The sequence below is a fragment of the Belonocnema kinseyi genome, chromosome 5 (assembly GCF_010883055.1).
Source record: "Belonocnema kinseyi isolate 2016_QV_RU_SX_M_011 chromosome 5, B_treatae_v1, whole genome shotgun sequence".
Lineage (NCBI taxonomy): Eukaryota > Metazoa > Arthropoda > Insecta > Hymenoptera > Cynipidae > Belonocnema > Belonocnema kinseyi.
Genome location: NC_046661.1, coordinates 148,406,223 through 148,424,790, shown reverse-complemented (window position 1 = coordinate 148,424,790; position 18,568 = coordinate 148,406,223). Strand labels below are relative to the sequence as shown.

At 22.5% G+C, this 18,568-nt stretch overlaps 2 protein-coding genes across 2 annotated transcripts in view; both read left to right on the top strand.

The window, feature by feature from the left end:
• The window catches only part of LOC117173956 (SNF1-related protein kinase catalytic subunit alpha KIN12-like), a 76,924-nt gene extending 69,528 nt beyond the window's left edge, over window positions 1-7,396 (top strand). Inside the window, exons 11-12 of the mRNA XM_033362603.1 lie at window positions 2,213-2,411; window positions 7,212-7,396. Coding sequence (XP_033218494.1) covers window positions 2,213-2,411; window positions 7,212-7,229 — 217 coding nt within the window. The 3' untranslated portion in view covers window positions 7,230-7,396. The remainder of the gene's footprint in view (window positions 1-2,212; window positions 2,412-7,211) is intronic.
• A 3,397-nt stretch (window positions 7,397-10,793) lies between these two features.
• The window catches only part of LOC117172942 (NAD-dependent protein deacetylase sirtuin-2), a 39,745-nt gene continuing 31,970 nt past the window's right edge, over window positions 10,794-18,568 (top strand). The window contains exons 1-2 of the mRNA XM_033361248.1: window positions 10,794-10,954; window positions 15,193-15,435. Coding sequence (XP_033217139.1) covers window positions 10,924-10,954; window positions 15,193-15,435 — 274 coding nt within the window. The 5' untranslated portion in view covers window positions 10,794-10,923. The remainder of the gene's footprint in view (window positions 10,955-15,192; window positions 15,436-18,568) is intronic.

The following is an 18,568-nucleotide window of genomic DNA, read 5'->3' as shown; positions in this document are numbered from 1 at the left end:
CTAACAATATAATTTTAGCAAGTTTGATCGAAATTACCTTCGTAGTTTCAGAAATATCGATAATTAAATAAATGTGATTCCAAAATTCAACATGGCGTAACTATCGTAATTTTTCAATTTTTCAAAAATCCTTTTGGCATAAAGTGTCTCTTTCATAACACTATCATTAAACTTAGTTTTATTCAAATTTGTTTCTCCTTTTCCGAAAGATCGACGATAAAAAAAAGTTATTACAAAATTCAACATGGCGTAACTGCCGTAATTTTCAAATATTACAAAAATCCTTTGTGTATCAAATATCTCTTATATAAAACTACCATTTAACTCATTTTCATTCAAATTCGTTACTTATTTTCGAAATCATTTATAATTAAATAGATTTTGATGCAAATACTCAATCTGACGTAATTCCAGTAATTTCTAGAAAATTTAAAAATCCTTTTGGCATTAAATGACTTTTATATAACACTATAATTTGACTAAGTTTCATTAAAATCCGTTACTTATTTTCAGAATTATTAAAGATTAAATAAATTTTGATACCAATATTCAGCGTGACATAATTCCAATAATTTCTAACAAATTTCAAAATCCTTTTGGCATCAAATGAGTCTTATATAACACTATAATTTCACTAAGTTTGATAAAAATTCATTGCGCAGTTTAAAAAATATCGGTAATTAAATAAACGTGATGCAAAAATTCAATATGGCGTAACTGCTGTAATTTTCAAATTCGTTAAAAATTCTTCGGACATCAAATATCTCTCATATAGAACCAAAGTTTCACCAAGTTTTATTGAAATCCGTTACTTATTTTCGGAATAATTGATAATTAAATCAATTTTGATGCCAATATTCAGCGTAACATATTTCTAGTGATTTCTAAAAAAAAATTATATCCTATTGGCATCAAATGACTCTTATATGACACTATAATTTCTCTAAGTTTTATCAAAATTCGCTTCGCTGTTAAAAAAAATCGGTAAATGAAGAAACGTGATACAAAAATTCAATATGGCGTAACTGCCGTAATTTTTTAATTTTTAAAAATTCCTTGAGGCTTTAAGCGTCTCTTATATAGCGCTATAATTTCAACCAGTTCTATTTGAATTCGTTTCACAGTTTCAGAAATATAGACAATTTAAAAAATATGATTTTAAAATTCAACATGACATAACACTCATAATTTTCAACTTTTTAAAAAATTTTTTGAACACCAGAAGTCTCTTATATAAGACTATATTTTCACTAAGTTTCATTGAAATGCGTTATTTATTTTTGGAAATATTTATAATTAAATATATTTTTATGCTAACAGTCATTGTGATGTAATTCCAATAATTTCTAGAAAAAATTCTTAATCCTTCTGACATTAAATGACTTTTATATAACACTATAATTTGACGAAGTTTTATTATTATTCGTCAAGCAATTTCAACAATATCGGTAATTAAAGAAACGTGATACAAAAATTTAACATGGCATAACTCACGTAATTTGTAAATTTTTCAATCATACTTTCATAATTAAGTGTCTCTTATCTAACAATATAATTTCAGCGAGTTTTATTGAAATTTCTTTCATAGTTTCAGAAATATTGATAATTAAAGAAATTTAATCCTAAAATTCAAAATGGCGTAACTGCCGTAATTTTGTAATTTTTTTTTAATTATTCAGGCTTTAGGTATCTCTTACGTAGCGCTATAATTTTAACCAGTTTGATTCGAATTCGTTTCAAAGTTTAAGAAATATCATCAATTTAAAAAAATGTTTTTTCAAAATTCGACACGACATAACTCTCGTAATTTTTAACCTTTTTAAAAATTCTTCGGGCACCTAATGCCTCTAATATGAAACTATAACTTCACTAAGTTTCATTAAAATTCGTTCTTTATTTTTTGAAATATTGATAATCAAATAAATTTTCATGCCAATATTTAACGTGACGTAATTACAGTATTTAAAAAAAAAATTTAATCCTTTGGGCACTAAATGTCTTTTATATAACTTAATAATTTCATCAAGTTTAATTAAAATTTGTTTCAAATTAAAAAAAATTATGAATTATTAAAAAAATGTGATGACAGTATTTAACATCGCATAAATTTTGTAATTTTTAAAATGATCAAAAATCCTCAAAAGTCTTGCGACCAATACAGATCCTGATATTTTTAAAATAAGCTAGACCAAATAGCTAATTTTAATTTCAGATTGGCTTCCAACAGACAAGAACTTCCAACTTCAAAAATGTTTTTGAAGAGTGGAGTGAAACTTCTCGCAAGCAATGATTTCGTTCAAGAATCCGCGACAGTCGGCAATAAAACGTTTGTATTTTATAAACCGGCTCAACATCCACAAACCCCCCAGGCCGTTACAAAAACGGCTATCACGATAAAAGCCACGAAGAAAGTAAGAAATTAATTTTTTTCTTCAGGAATAATATCAATGGAGTAAAATAAAATGATCAATTTCAAAGAATTTTAATTCGCTGGGAATCGAACCCAGGTGTACCGATTATCGGTTGAGTGCTCTTACCATTAAGCTACTTGAGAGATCAAAAGAAGAACCTTTTCTCACAGAAACACCAAGTAAACAATTTTTTAATAATAACAATAATATATTATTTTTATACGATATTATTAGGACATTAAAAAAAGTTGTTTACTTCGTGCATCCGTGATAAAAGCTTCTTCTTTTGATCTCTCCAGTAGCTTAGTGGTAAGTGCACCTAACCGGCAATTGGTAAGCCTGTGGTTCGATTCCCAGCGGAGCGAATAGGAGGGATCTTCTTTGACAGTTAAAATTTAATTTTAAAAATGTTATAAAAACGGAAAATTCTGAATTTGAAGGGTAGTTTCAGCTGATCGGTTATTACCATCCTGCATGATAATACAGATTTCTTAAATATTACGTAACATTTTTTAAATTATATTTAAAAATATAATGGACGTTTTCTAAAAAAAAAGAAAGGATTTTTAAGATCAAGTGATGTATAGAAATAAATAAAACAATATTTTGACGCAACAATGAATGCTTTTTAAACATTTTATAGTCACACAAATATTGAAATCACTTACAAGCAAAGAAGTATTGATCATTTATTTTTAAACTTATATAAACACAAATTTTATAATATTCTTGAAAAAATGAGGAAAGATTTTTGAATATTTCAGATGTGTCAAAAAAGAGTCTAGAAAAATATAAATAAATCATTTTTAAGGATTTTACAAAATATTAGGAACAATTCGAGCCTTTTAAAATGATGTTGGGAACTTTTAGAAGTTTGGAAATAAATAAAAAATATTTGATAAATTTTTAGAAACGCTTCCAAAGTTTAAAATATTTTTAATCTATTTAAAAACTTTTAAATTCCTACAACTATTTTTAGCTGGCTAGGATTTTTCTTGAAATTTTGAATAATCGTTAAAAATGTAAAAAAAAATCCTTAAATTTATCCTTGGAATTTTAAGAACATAGAAAAAATATTGAAATATTTCAGATGTGTCAGAAAAGAATACAGAAGATTTAAAAAAATTATTTTACATGATTTTTCAAAACATTAGGAAAAATTCGAGCCTTTTAAAAGGATATTTGAAACTTTTAGAAGTTTAGAAAAAATAAAGAATATTTGATAAATTTTTGGAAATGCTTCCAAAATATTTTCAATCTGTACCAACCCTCTTAAATTTCTAAAAATATTGTTACATGACTCATATCTTTTTTGTAAATCATTGAAAATGTAAAAAATTGCCTTAAAATCGTCGAAATTTTCCTTGGAATTTTAAGAAAATTTCTAAATATTATCGAAATATAAAATATTTGATAAATTTTCGAAAACGCTTTCAAGTTTTTAAATATGTTTAATCTACTCAAAACCTCTTAAATTCATAAAAATAATTTTAAGGGGTTAAAGTTTTTTTTTAATTTTAATAAATCATTTAAAATGTAAAAAATTGCCTTAAAATTATCCTTAGAATTTTAAGAAAATTAGAAAAACTATTGAAATATTTCAGATGTGTCAAAAAAAAATATAGAAGACTTAAAAAAAATATTTTACATGATTTTAGAAAACATTTGGAAAAAGTTGAGCCTTTTAAAAAGATATTTAGGACTTTTAGAAGTTTGGAAAAAATAAAAAATATTTGATACATTTTTGGAAATGCTTCCAAGTTTCAAAATATTTTTAATCTACTCAAAACTTCTTAGATTCCTAAAAATATTTATAGCTGACTCAAATTTTTATTTATATTCTGAAAAATCATTCAAAAAGTAAAAAAATTCATTCAAATCTTCCAAATTTTCTTAGGAATTTTAAGAACATTTTTTTATTAACTTGAAACCTTTCAAAAATCTTTTGAAATATTTTTAAATCTTTTTCAACGATCTCTTAAAGTTCTTTTTTAAAAATAATTAAGCATAACAAATTTTCCCCATAAATCTTAAGAAAATTCTTTTTTTAATCCTTTCTAAATTAATAAGCCTTCTAATATTTTTAAATTATTTACTTTTTCTCAATTCTGGAAATTTCAAAAAAAAATTCTTAAAATCTTTCAGAATCTTTTTTGACAACTTTATAAATCTTTAAAAGTATTTTAAAATCTTTTAAAACTTTTTCTTCTAATTAATTTTTCAAAATAAAAAATCATTTTAATTTTTCCTATAAACCTAAAGAATTTTTTTCATTTTCTTGAAACTGATAAAATTGCTAAAATATATAAAATTATATTTTATGGCAAAGTTTGCATAAAATCTTTTACACTCTTTTTCGAAATTTGATGAAATAATTTTTTTAAATTTGTAATATTTTTTAATTTTCTATTATAATTCATTAAATAAAATTATTTGAAATCATCCGATGAATCTTAAGAATATTTTATTTATTCTCTTTAAGCCCGCAAAATTTAATTTACCTAGAATTTTTTTTAATCCTGAAAAATTAAAAGAGTTTAATTTCAAATACGTACTCGATTCGAAAATAGCGAAAAACCTTCAAAATACATTTTGAACCTGGAATAATTAAATTTTTACCGAAAAAAAATACATTTTTAGCAGGAAAAGAAATAACATTTAACTAAATAAATAAATTTTCAACTAACCAACAACTTAACAAAATTTTTGAATTTTTATCAAAAAAGTTAATTTTTAACTAAAGAGTTCAATTTCAAACAAGAAAATGTTTTTTAAATCACAAAGAGATGCATTTTCAAATAAAAAGATGAATTTACAGCTAAAAAGTTTAATGTTTCACCAAAACTAGCATAATTAAATTTTCAATTGAAAAGTTAATTTAAAAAAAATTTGTTTAAAAAGAATTTCCAACAAAATAGTTACATTTGTGACTGAAAACAGATAAATCTTTAGCCAAAAACATTAATTTTTAACAAAGTAGTTCAAAATTAAATCAAGTAATTAAATTTTTAATTAAAAATGGTACATTTTTATCAAAAATGGAAGTTAAATTTTCAACCAAAAAAGTAGAAATTCGCAATAAAATATGGGGTTAAATTTTCAACTAAAATCATGATTTTCAACTAAAATGATAAATCTTCAAAAAAATTTATTTTTAACAAATAAATTCAGCATTCAAACAAGGGATTAAATTTTCAACTAAAAAAAAATTATAAATAAAAAACACCAAAAGTGGAATATTTAAATTATCAGTTAAAAAAGTTAATTTTCAACCAAATAAAAGGAATTTTCAATAAAATAGTTACATTTTCAATAAAAAAATATAAATTTTTAACGAATAATGTAATAGCTGGAGTTTCAACCAAAAATATTGAAATTTTAGGTAAAAAATAACTGTTCAGCAAAATATATATTAAATTTTCAACGAAAGAAATGAATTTTTAATTAGGACTATGAATTTTCAATAAAAACAAATTCTTTTTACCAAATCATTTCATAAATTAACAAAATAATTGAATTTTCAACTAAACTTATAAATTTATAACGGAAGAATAAGGACTTTCAAAAAAGTATATATTAAATTATCAACTAAAAAGATGAATTTTCAAACAAACAAAATTTTATTTCACAAGTTTTTCGAACGTTTAAACAAGTAGTTGAATTTTTAACTAAAAAAGATCAATTTTGTCAAGATCAGTTTGTCAAGAATATTGAAAGATTAAAAAACAAAAAAAATTATTTAAAATTTGAAAATTTTCAAAAAATTAATAAATTTTTGAAGATTCCGAATTTAAGCTTAAAAGCAAGGTTTCAAAACAATAAAAAAAATCTTAAGATTCCTGGAAATTTTTTACATTAATTTCATTTTAAAAAAATAATTTTAAAATAATTTTTATATTTATTAGAACACTAATTTTGTTTTATAAAATCAATTCAACAATTATTCATTTGAAAATGTTCAAAAATAATTTTAAATTTAAAATAATTTAAAATTAAAAAAGATTTGACGGTTTCAAACAAACAATTTATAAGCTTTGAAAGAAATTTGAAATGTTCCAAAAAAATGAAACAATTTTCTTAAGATTCCTCAGAACATTACAAATTATTTTTTATTTTTAAAAATTAATTCTATTAAGAGATTATTTAAAATAAATTGAAATCTGGAATATTTTAAGACCATTTTTTCAACTTTGAAAGATTCTTCGAAAATTCTATAACAAATTTAAATCATTCAAAAAGATATTTATGAGTTTTATAAAAATTTCAAGAATAATTCAGAATTTAAAAAGATTTTGGAAAAATTTAATTGATGTGTATATTGTTGAAGATTTCCAAATATGATTTTGAAGCTTTTCAAGAATTTTGAAAGGTTTCAAAAAAATATTACAATATTCTTATAATAAAAAATATCCCTATTTATAAAAAATTCTTCTACAGTTGGTTCCTTTGTAATTTTTTTCTTATTAAAATTGAAGTACATTGTTTAAATTCTTTTTTGTAAATAATTTAAGAAACAGATTATTTTTTGTGAAAAATCTGCCTCCTTACTCAACGGTTAAAATCAATTTTTTTAATTTTTCTGACAGCTTTACGTATGGAAAAAAATAATGTTTATAACCATTTTTCAATTAAAATGTAAGCCCCCCCCCCCCTTCCATTTGGCTATTTTTAAATTTTGAATTCCAGAAAAAATGTTCTGAAATACTTTTTTTGCACAGTATTATAACGTCCACTGAAAAATTATAAGCAAAACAATTCTGTTAATATTTTGTTAAAATATTTTAAATATTTATCAAACAGGAACATTTTCGAGGATAATGAAGAAAAGACTTTTGTCATTAAAAATGGAGACGCCTTAAAGATTGAATTTTTCTGAAGATTTCAAGATATTCAAAAGGAGTTCTTAAATTGGAGAAGTCCTTCATCGAAAAAAATCGAATTTTTATTATTGGAAATAAAAATTTATTGCAAATTTTGAAGTTTTTAAGACATGCCAGAAGTATGAAGAGAATATTAGTTATTTACTATATTTATAAATAGTTTTAATTATTTAAACTAAAAACGGCAAGAAATACTAAAAGGGAAATAAAGAAGTATTTTAGATCAAACCAATAAATTTTATAAGATTTTCTGAATGGTATTTTTTAATAAAGGGTACAAACATATTTCTATCTGTGTTATTATTTATATTATTTAATGCGTCGGCTCTAATTTATTTCTATTAATAAAAAAATTACTTTTTATTAGAAAAGTCATTATAAATTTTTAAATCAAATATTTGGATTTTCAACAAATAGTTTAAGTTTCAACCAAAAAATAAAACAAGTTTTAAGGGAATAGTTAAATTCTCAATAAAATAATTAAATTTTCAACATAATAGTTTAATTTTAAACTGAATTGTTGAATTTGAAAATAAAAAAGATTGAACTTTGACAAAAAATTTGTTATAAATAAAATAAAAATTAATTATTCTATAGAAAAATTAACTATTTTGTTAGAAAATTGTTATTTCCCTTTTTTTTTGAATATCTACTGTTTTTGTTCGAATTTTAATATTGTTCCTTGACAAATTGATAAAAAAAATAATATAGTTAAACTTCCAAAAAATAGTTTAATTTTTAACCAAAAAGACGAATTTTCGTATAAATAGTTGAATTTTCAACTGAAAATGATCAATTTTAAAACCAAATTGGAAGTGTTTTTCAGTAAAATGATATTAATTAAAAAAAAGGAATTTTCAACATAATTGTCAAATTTCTAACCACATAGTTGAATTTTTAAATAAAGACGATTAAACTTCAACTAAATAGTCGAATTTTGACATTCAAAAAAAAACTTCACTCACAAAAAGTTGAAATTTTAAACAAAAAAGAAAAAGCGAACTTTCAAGAAAAATAGTTTATATTCAATTAAAAATTAATTATTTTCAATTAATTAAATTAAAACAGTTAATTTTTTAACAGAATAATACTGATTTTCGACCAAGATTGGAAATGTTAAATTTTTAGTTAAATGATAATGATTAAAAAAAAGAAATTTTATAAAAAAAAATCAAATTTTCTACCAAATAATTCAATTTTTAAACTAAATAGTCGAATTTTAAATATAAAAAAGTAGACTTCCAAAAAACAGTTAATATTTTTAAAAATTTTACCTAAACAATTAATTATTTTTAATGAATTAAATCAAAATAGTTACATTTTCAACCGGAAAAGATCAATTATCGAGAGAAAAATTGGAAATGTTACATTTTCAGTAAAATAATAATAGTTTAATAAAAGCAATTTCCGATAGAATTGTCAAATTTTTAACCGAATAGATTAATTTTTAAACAAAAACGATTAAACTTTAACTAAATAGTCGAATTTTAAATATAAAAAAGTAAACTTCGCACAACAACATTTAATAGTTAAAAAAAAAGAATGTTCAACAATATATTTATTTTTCAAATAAAAAATTAATTTTAATTAATTAATTAAATTAAAATAATTAAATTTTCACTGAAAATTTAAATTTTCAATAAAAAAATAAATCTTAAGAAAGAAAACAATTTCCACAAATTAGTCAAATTTTCAACTAAATAGTTGAATTTTCCATCAAATTGTTGCATTTTCAACAGCAAATTTTCAATTTAAAAGGATGAATTTTTCTTTTTAAATAGACTATGTTTAAGAATATAGTTGAATTTTGGACACGAAAATATTATTTGTTAATCAAATACTTGAATTTTCAATGAATCTTTCGCACAACAGTTTAGTTTTCAACAAAATAATTAAACTTCTTAAATTTTCTTTTAAATAATGAAATAAATAAAATTTAAAAGAAAAATTTGAGTTTGAAAATAAAAAGTTTAATTTTCAACAGTTTACATGAATTTTCATACAAATAATTAAAGTTTCAGCTGAAAAAGATCATTTTTAAGTCAAGAAAAAAAAATAAGGTCATGCAAATTGTTTAACTTGCAACCAAATAATTGCATTTTTAGAAAACAGTTAAATTTTCAACAAACAATAAAAAAATCTTAATCTAAACGGATATAATTTCTGCCCAAATGGACGAATATTTTCACAAAAAAGTTGAATTTTCGACAAAAAAATATTACTTTCTTATAAAATACTTGAATTTTCAACACAATAATTAAATGCTTAATAAAATAGTTGAGTTTTTACCCAAATAATTAAACAAGAAATTCTCAGTAAAATAAATAAATAAAAGCAAAATTTAAACAAAAAAGTTCCAGGTTTATTGAAATAGATGAATTTTCTTAACAGAAAATATTTGTGTTTTGAATGAATCTTTCACACAAGAGTTAAATTTTTGACAAAATAATTAAACTTCTTAAATTTTCTTTTAGATGATGAAATAAATCAAATTAAAAACAAATGGTTGAATTTTCAAATAAAAAGTTGAATTTTCAACAGATTACATGAATTTTAATATAAATAGTTAAAATTTTAACTGCAAAAGATCAATTTTTAACCAAAATTCGAAAAGTTAAATTTTTAGCAACAAAAAAAATTAAAAATAAATTTTTTAAAATGAGTCAGATTTTCAAATAAAAAGATAAATTTTCAACTAAAATTATAAATTTTTCAATTAAACAGACCAATTTACAAGAAATAAAGCTTTTTTCATTCCAGAAGTAAAAATAAGGTCATGCAAATTGTTGAACTTTCAACTAAATAATTAATTTTTGAGAAGACAGTTAAATTTTCAACAACAATAAAAAAATCTCAATCTAAAAGGATGAAATTTCTGTCCAAACAGACGAATATTTTCACAAAAAAGTTGAATTTTCGAGGAAAAAATATTACTTTCTTATAAAATACTTGAATTTTTAACACAATATTTAAATTTTCAATAAAGTAGTTGAATTTTCAGCAAAATAATTAAACGGTAAATTCTCAGTCACATAAATAAATTAAAAAATAATAATTAAAATAATAAATAAATTTTATACAGAAAAGTACAAGTTTTATTTAAAAATATGAATTTTCTTCCAAAGTTAAAAAACCAATTTTGGTTCATCGGTCGACCAATAAAATCAATTTTCAATAAAGATGATTATTTTTTTACCAAATTTAGCATTTTCGGCCAAACAAAAAAATCAAATTTCTACTAAAACTGACGAAGAAAAATTTCAGTTGAATTTTCAACCAAATAATAAAATTTTTAACTTAAATGATCATCTTTAGGAAAAGGCAGTTTTCAATCTAAATTTTAATCTCAAATTAAAATGTTTAATTTATTATCATTAACATTTACAGTTTAAGATTTTAGTTATCAGTCTCTGATTCACTTATTTGAAAAACTCGGATTTTGGCGCAATCGACAGTGCTGCCAACGGCAAAAGTAGGAAGCCTCAGTTCCTCAGTGATTGTTTTTATTTCTCCAGGAGCTGTCAAGTCATGTTTTGCATTTTTTAAACCAGTTAACTGTCGGAAATATTTTTAATTATTTGACAAGAAGTGAACATTTTATTTTAATAGACGCGCAAATATTGAAATTTCATATGGACAAGAAGAAAGAAGAAGAGGAAAGGGGTAATTCTTTAGAAATTTAAATCAGTGAGATAGGCTTCTAGTTTTTGTACTAATCGCATTTAATTCGGTTTTAATTAAATTATGACACATTTGCTGGTAGGTACTCCTAAGTTTATTGCGTATTTCTTCAATTTATATTAGTTTTTTCTAGGATACTTGTATCTCTCTTGACATATAGGTAACATAACCTCAAATTCGAATGTTTAATTCGTTTATTTCATTAATTTCTTCATTAACACTCAAATTTTACTTTTTTAAATTTGTTTGAACGTGTTTTATTTCTAGTCTTTAAATATTTCTAGTTTAAATATTTAGAATTTCCCGAGGGCCATTTTATGTTTATGAGTTATTCAATAATTCATCTATTTTGGCTTTAAAAATTTACTTTTTGGGTTGCAAGTAAATTATTTTGATTTAAAAAGTCTACTATTTGGTTGAAATTTTAAATACTTCTTCGAAAATTCATCTTTTGTTAGAAAAGTATCATTTTTAAGTTTTTAAATTAACCTTTTATTGTCAAAAGTTAATTCATTTTTAATTGAAAAGTTTACTATTTTATTTTTGGTTCCGAATCCATACTTTCTGTCTGAACATTCCACTTTTTTGTTGAAAATTTAAATATTTCTTTAAAAATTAAACTATTTTGTTAAAAAGTCATCTTTTTGTATAGAAATGAATTTTTTCGGTTAAAAGCAATTTTTTGAAATTAAAAAATATACTAATTGATGGAAAATTTAAATATTTTGTCGAAAATTCATCTTTTTGTAGAAAAACTATATTTCTAGGTTAAAAAATCGTCTTTTATAGTAAAAAGTTAATTCCTTTTAATTAAAAAATTTAGTTAGTATTATATTTCTCTCTCAGAATTAATCTCCTTTAATTAAAAATTCTATTATTTAGTTAAAAATTTAATTATTTTTTTAAAATTTTTGTTAATTTCTCTAAAAGTCAATTTTTGTTTGAAAGTTTCAACCAAAATTCCACTATTTGTTTGAAAATGGAAATATTTCATCGAAAATTCATCTTCTAGTAGAAAGAAATATTTTTATGTTTGCAATGTATCTTTTATAATTGAAAGTTAATTTTTTTTCGTTTGAAAATCCACTATTTTGGAAAAAATGGAAATATTTCCTCAAAAATTCATTTTATGGTTAAAAATTAATGCTTTTTAATTAAGAAGTTTTGTTATTATCATATTTTTCACACAGAATTCACTTTCGTGGGTTTCAAATTTAATTCTTTTTTTGAAAATTCAACTATTTTATCAAAAAGTAATTTTTTTGGTTTTAAATTGATATTTTTGAAATTACTAGTTCGTTCTTGTTATTCTAAAAATTTACTGTTATATTTTGGGTTCAGAATTATCTCGTGTGGTTAAAAATTCTACTATTTTGTTAAAAATGTAATTATTTTGTTGAAAAATTCAATTTTTTTCTTATAAAGTCATCTTTTTCAGGCAAACTTTAATTATTTTTATTTGAAAAGTCTACTGTTAGGCGGAAAATTCAAATATTCAGTTAAACATTTTTTTTTATTAAAAGTCATCTTTTCCTGTTGAAAGTTAATTCTTCTTATTTGAAAAGTATTCTATTTCTTTAAAAATTCAAATATTTAGTTGAAAATTTTTTTTTTATCAAAAAGTCCTCTTTTTTGTTGAAAATTTATCATTTTTATTTAAAAAGTCTACTCTTATATTTTTGGTTTTCTGATTTGTCTTTTGTTTTCAAATTCCACTGTTTGTCAAACAATTCAAATATTTCCTTGGAAATTAGTTTTTTCCTTAAAAAGTCATCTTTTTGGGTTGAAAGTTAATGCTTTTTATTTGAAAAGTCTTCTGTTTGTTTACAAATTCAAACATTTAGTTGAAAATTTATTTTTTTTCTTTAAAAAGTCATACTTTTGATTTAAAATTAATGCTTCTTATTTGAAAAATCTTCTATTCATTGGAAAATTTTTATATTTAGTTAAAAATGAATTTTTTCGTTAAGAAGTCATCTTTTTTGGTTGAAAGTTAATGCGTTTTTCTTGAAAAGTCTTCTTTTTTATTGAAAAATTTTAATATTTCGTTAAAAATGAATGTTTTTTATTTGAAAAGTCTTCTATTTGTTTAGAAATTCAAATATTTGGTTGTAAATTCATTTTTTTAAATTAAAAAGTCATCTTTTTCGTTAAAAATTAATGCCTTTTATTTGAAAAGTCTTATTTTTTATAGAAAATTGAAATATTTTCTTAAAAATTAATGTTTTTTCATCAAAAAGTCATGTTGATTGGTTGAAGGTTAATGCCTTTTATTTGAAAAGTCTTCTATTTGTTTGAAAAGTTCAAATATTTAGTTGAGAATTTATTCTTTTAATTAAAAATTCATACTTTTTGGTGGAAAATTAGTGCTTTTTATTTGAAAAATCTTTTATTTATTGTAAAATTTCGTTGAAAATAAATTTTTGTTGTTAAGATATCATCTTTTTTTTTGTTCAAAGTTAATGCTCTTTATTTGAAAAAATGCCTATTTACTGAAAAATTGAAATATTTTGTTAAAAATTAATTTTCTTCTTTAAAAAGTAATTTTTTGTTTAAAGTTAAACCTTTTTATTTGAAAAGTCTTCTATTTGTTTAAAAATTTAAATATTTAGTTGAGACTTCATTTCTTTCATTAAAAAGTCCTACTTTTTGGTGGAAAATCAATGCTTTTTATTTGAAAAATCTTCTATTTATTGGAAAATTTAAATATTTCGTTAAAAATTAATTTTCTCGTTAAAAAGTCATCTTTTTTTCGTTGAAAGTTAATGCTTTCTATTTGAAAAGTCTTCTATTTGTTTAAAAATTTAGCTTAGAATTTATTTTTTTTCATTAAAAAGTCATATTTTTTGATAGAAAATTAATGTTTTTTGTTTGAAAAATCTTCTCTTTAACGGAAAATTTAAATATTTCTTTGAAAATGAATTTTTTTGTTAAGAAGTCATCTTTTTTGGTTGAAAGTTAATGCTTTTTATTTGAAAAATCGGCTATTTATTCTAAAATTGAAATATTTTGATAAAATTAATTTTTTTCTTTAAAAAGTAATGTTTTGTTTAAAGTTAATCGTTTTTATTTGAAAAGGCTTCTATTTGTTTAAAAATTCAAATATTTAGTTCTAAGTTCATTTTTTGCAGAAAATTCATAATTTCAGGTTCAAATTTAATATTTTTTGGTTGAAAGTTAATTCTTTTTAATTGAAAACTCTAGTCATTATTATATTTTTCTCTCAGAATTCATCTTCTTTGATTGAAAATTCTATTATTTGCTTAAAAATTTAATTATTTTCTCAAAAATTCAAGTATTTTCTTAAAGAGGCATCGCTTTTGATCGAAAGTTAATTATTTTTTATTTGAAATGTCTGCTATTATATTTCTGGTGCCAAATTCATATCTTTTGTTTTAAAATTCCAATATTTAATTGAAAATTGAATTATTCATTTGAATATGCACCTGTTTTGTTATAAAATCATATTTTTTCATACAAAATATTTTTATTTGGTTGAAAGATAATTCTTTTTATTGAAAATTCGACTATTTTGTAGAAAATTAAAATATTGGTTTAAAAATTTATCTTTTGTTAGAGAATTCAAATATTTCTTTGAAAATTCATTTTTTCTTGTTTAAAGTTAATGCTTTTTAATTTAAATTTCCAGTGAATATTATATTTTTACCCAGAATGCATCATCTTCTGTTAAAAATTCTATTCTTTTGTTAAAAAATTAATAGTTTTGTTGAAATTTCAACTTTTTTTATTAAAAAGTAATCTTTTTTGGTTGAAAGGTAATTTTTTTTATTTTAAAAGTTTACTTTTATATTTTTGGTTCAGAATTCTTTTTTTTCAAAAATTCTACTATTTAATTTAAAATTATTATTATACTGTTTCTGTTGTTATTATTTACTCATTTTTTATTTCATTTGTCCGCCTTTTTATAGATAAAGTCGAATAAAGTTTAAAAATTCAAATTTTCGTTAAATAAATTAACACAGGTTGTAGAATTATGAGAAATGGTTTAAAAATGAAAACAGCAAAGTCAGATTTTTACTGATAATGAATTGATGACTGCAAGAAAATTTCAAATTGGATAATTAAATTCAAAATTAATTTACGTGAGAGTATTTATGAATAAAAATTAATTTTCGTATACAATTAGAGCTCATCTATAAAAAAATAACGTATTTTTCGTTTTTTTATTGCCGACATAATTTAAATAAAAAATATTGTAGAGAGCGATGAAGAACCACAAGCAACTTCATCTGCGGAAGAGCCAGAAGTAGACGAAATGGATAAAATACGGAAATTCCTTTCTCAAAAACTGAAAATTTTTGACTCGACTGAGCAGTCCGAGGATGAGCAACCTCCAGCCGAAAAAGTTCTTTCCGATTTGAGCTTGGACGGAATTGCCGAGTACATTAAAAGTGGAAAATGTAAAAATATTATCGTTATGGCTGGTGCTGGAATATCAACTTGTGAGTAATCGAAAAATAAATACAGGGAAATGACACTAAATTTTAATTTTATTCTACATTGGAAGAGAAACTTTTTTTATTTTAAAGATTTTCGTCAACTTGGAAGGAACGAAAATTTATTTTTTCTGAATTGGAAGAGGCAATTTTCTTGTTTTTAAGAACTTTATTAAGTTGGAATGGAGGAAATTTTGGTTTTGATTTTTTCTGAATTGGAAAAGGAACATTTTTTATTATTCTAAGGATTTCTTCAGAGTTGGAAGCAAAGAAATTTGGAGTTTAAATTTTTTCTGCATTGGAAGAGGAACATTTATTTATTATTCTTAATATGTTTTTCGAGTTGGAAGGGACGATATATTTTTTTTGTAATTTTTTTTTTTTTTTTTAATTGGAAGAGAAAAATTTTTGTTATCATTAATAATTTGGAAGGGGCGAATTTTTTGGCCTGGATTGGAAGACGCAGTTTTCTAGTTTTTAAGAACATTATTGAGTTGAAAGGGAGGAAATTTTGGTTTTGATTCTTTTCTGAGTTAGAAGAGAAACGTTTTTTTTATTATTTAAGATTTTTATCTAGTTGGAACGGAGGAAATTTTGGATTCCAATTTTTTTTCCGAATAGAAAGATGGAATTTTTTTCGTTTTCAAGATTTTCATCCAGTTAGAAGGGGGAAATTTTTATCTGATATGGAAGAGGAGACACTTTTTTTTAAAGATTTTTATTGAGTTGAAAGAGGGAAAAATTTTATTTTCAATTTTTCTGAATTGGAAAGGAGCAATTATTTTTTTCAGACTTATATATAAATTTTCATAGTTTTAGAAGGGAGGAAATTATGGTTTTGTCTCTTCTGAATTCGAAGAGAAACATTTTTTTATTATTCAGATTTTTATCGAGTTGGAAGGGGGGAAATTAAAAAAACAAAAATGTTCTGAATTGGAAGAGGAAAATTTTTGTCATTAAATTTATATCGAGTTTGAAGAGAAGATCTTTTTAAGTTTTTTCATCCAGTTGGAAAGGGGAATTTTTTTCTAAATTGAAAGAGGGGCATTTTTTGTTTCTAAGATTTTTATTGAGTTGGAAGGTAGGAAATTTGGTCTTTCAATTTCTTTTAATTGGATGAGGCATTTTTTCTTTTTTAAGATTTTTATAGAGTTGGATGCGAGGAAATTTTGTTCATTTTTTTCTGAATTGGAAGAGGTAATTTTTTTATTTTTATGAACTTTATTGAGTTGGAAGGGAGGAAATTTAGGTTATCATTTTTTTGAATTGGATGAGGAACATTTTTTATTCTTAAAATTTTTATTCATTTGGATGGAAGGAAATTTGGAGTTTCCATTTTTTTTCTGATTTTTATTTATAAGGTTTATATCGAGTAGAAAGCGAGAAAATTTGGAGTTTCAGTTTTTTCTGAATTGGAAGAGGAACTTTTTCTTATTATTTTAAATAATTTTTTCCAGTTGGAAGAGGGAATTTTTCTTTAATTGGAAGAGGGTAATTTTTGGTTTTTATGATTTGTATTGAGTTGGAAGGAAGGGAATTTGGAGTTTCATTTTTTTTTTAATTGGAGGATGCAATTTTTTTATTTTTAAGATTTTAATCGAGTTGAAAAATGGGGTACTTTTTTAAAGAATTTTTCTGAATTGGAAGAGAACAATTTTTTATTATTTATTAAGATTCTGTTCGATTTGGAAGGGAGCAAAGTTTTGGTTTTAATTTTTTTCTGATTTGAAAGAAGATTGAATGAGAAATATTTGTTCATTTTAATATTTTTGTATAGAGTTGGAAATGACGATATTTTCATAATTTTTTTTATTTAATTGGAAGAGGCAATTTTCTTATATTTAAGAACTTTATTGAGTTGAAAAGGAGGAAATTTAGGTTATATATTTTTCCTGAATTGGAGGAGGAACATTTTTCTATTTGTAAGATTTATATTGATTTGGAAACAAAAATATTTGGAGTTCACATTTTTTCTGAATTGGAAGAGACATTTTTTTGTTTTTAAGATTTTCGTAGAGTTGGAAGGAAGATTTTTTCTGAATTGAAAGAGGCATTTTTGTTATTTTTATGAACTTTTTTGAGTTGGAAGAGACGAAATTTATGCTATCATTTTTTTGAATTGGAAGAGGAACATTTTTTTGTGTATAAGATTTATATAAAGTTGGAAGAGAGAAAATTTTGGGTTTCAATGTTTTTCGGAATTGGAAGAGGGACTTTTTTTGTTTTTAAGATTTTTATTGAGTTGACAAAGAGAGAAAATTAAAAAAAAAATTCAATTGCAAGAGGACATATTTTTTTAGATTTACATCGAATTGGAAGGGAGACTATTTAGGTTTTCAATTTTTTTTCTGAATTGGAAGAGAAACATTTTTATAATTCTTAAGATTTTCATAGAGTTGGAAGGAAAATTTTTTTTTGAATAGGAAAAGGCATTTTTTTATTTTTATGAACTTTTTTCAGTTGGAAGAGAGGAAATTTAGGCTATAATTTTTTTTTGAGTTGGAAAAGAAAATTTTTTTATTTATAAGATATCAATATAAGGGTTTCAATGTTTTTCTTAATTGGAAGAGGCAATTTTTTGTTTCAAAGATTTTTATCGAGTTGGAAGAAGGGAAATTTTAGTTTTAATTTTTTCCGAATGGGTTAAAGTATAATAGTTTTTATTTTCAAAAATTTCATAGAATTGCAAGGCACATTTTTATTTTTCTCTGATTTGGAAGGAGCCATTTTCTCGTTTTCCAGATGTTTATTGAGTTGGAAGGGAGGAAATTATGAGTTTTTCTGAATTGGAAGAGCAACATTTTTTTATTGTTCTTAAAATTTTGATCGTGTTGGAAGCGATGAAATTTGGAGTTTCAATTTTTTCTGAATTTTAAGTGGAATATGTTTTTGGTTTTTAAGATTCTCATCCCGTAAGAAGGGGGAGTTTTTTTTCTAATTTGAAAGAACGGACTTCTTTTGTGTTCAAAATTTTAATCGAATTGGAAGCGAAGACATTTTGAGTTTCAATGTTTTTCTGAATTGGAAGATACATTTTGTTAAAGATTTTTATTGAGTTGGCAAAGAGGGAAAATTTAAAAAAAAATTTTTTTATTGATGCTTTTTATTTCAAAAGTCTTCTATTTGTTTAAAAATTCAA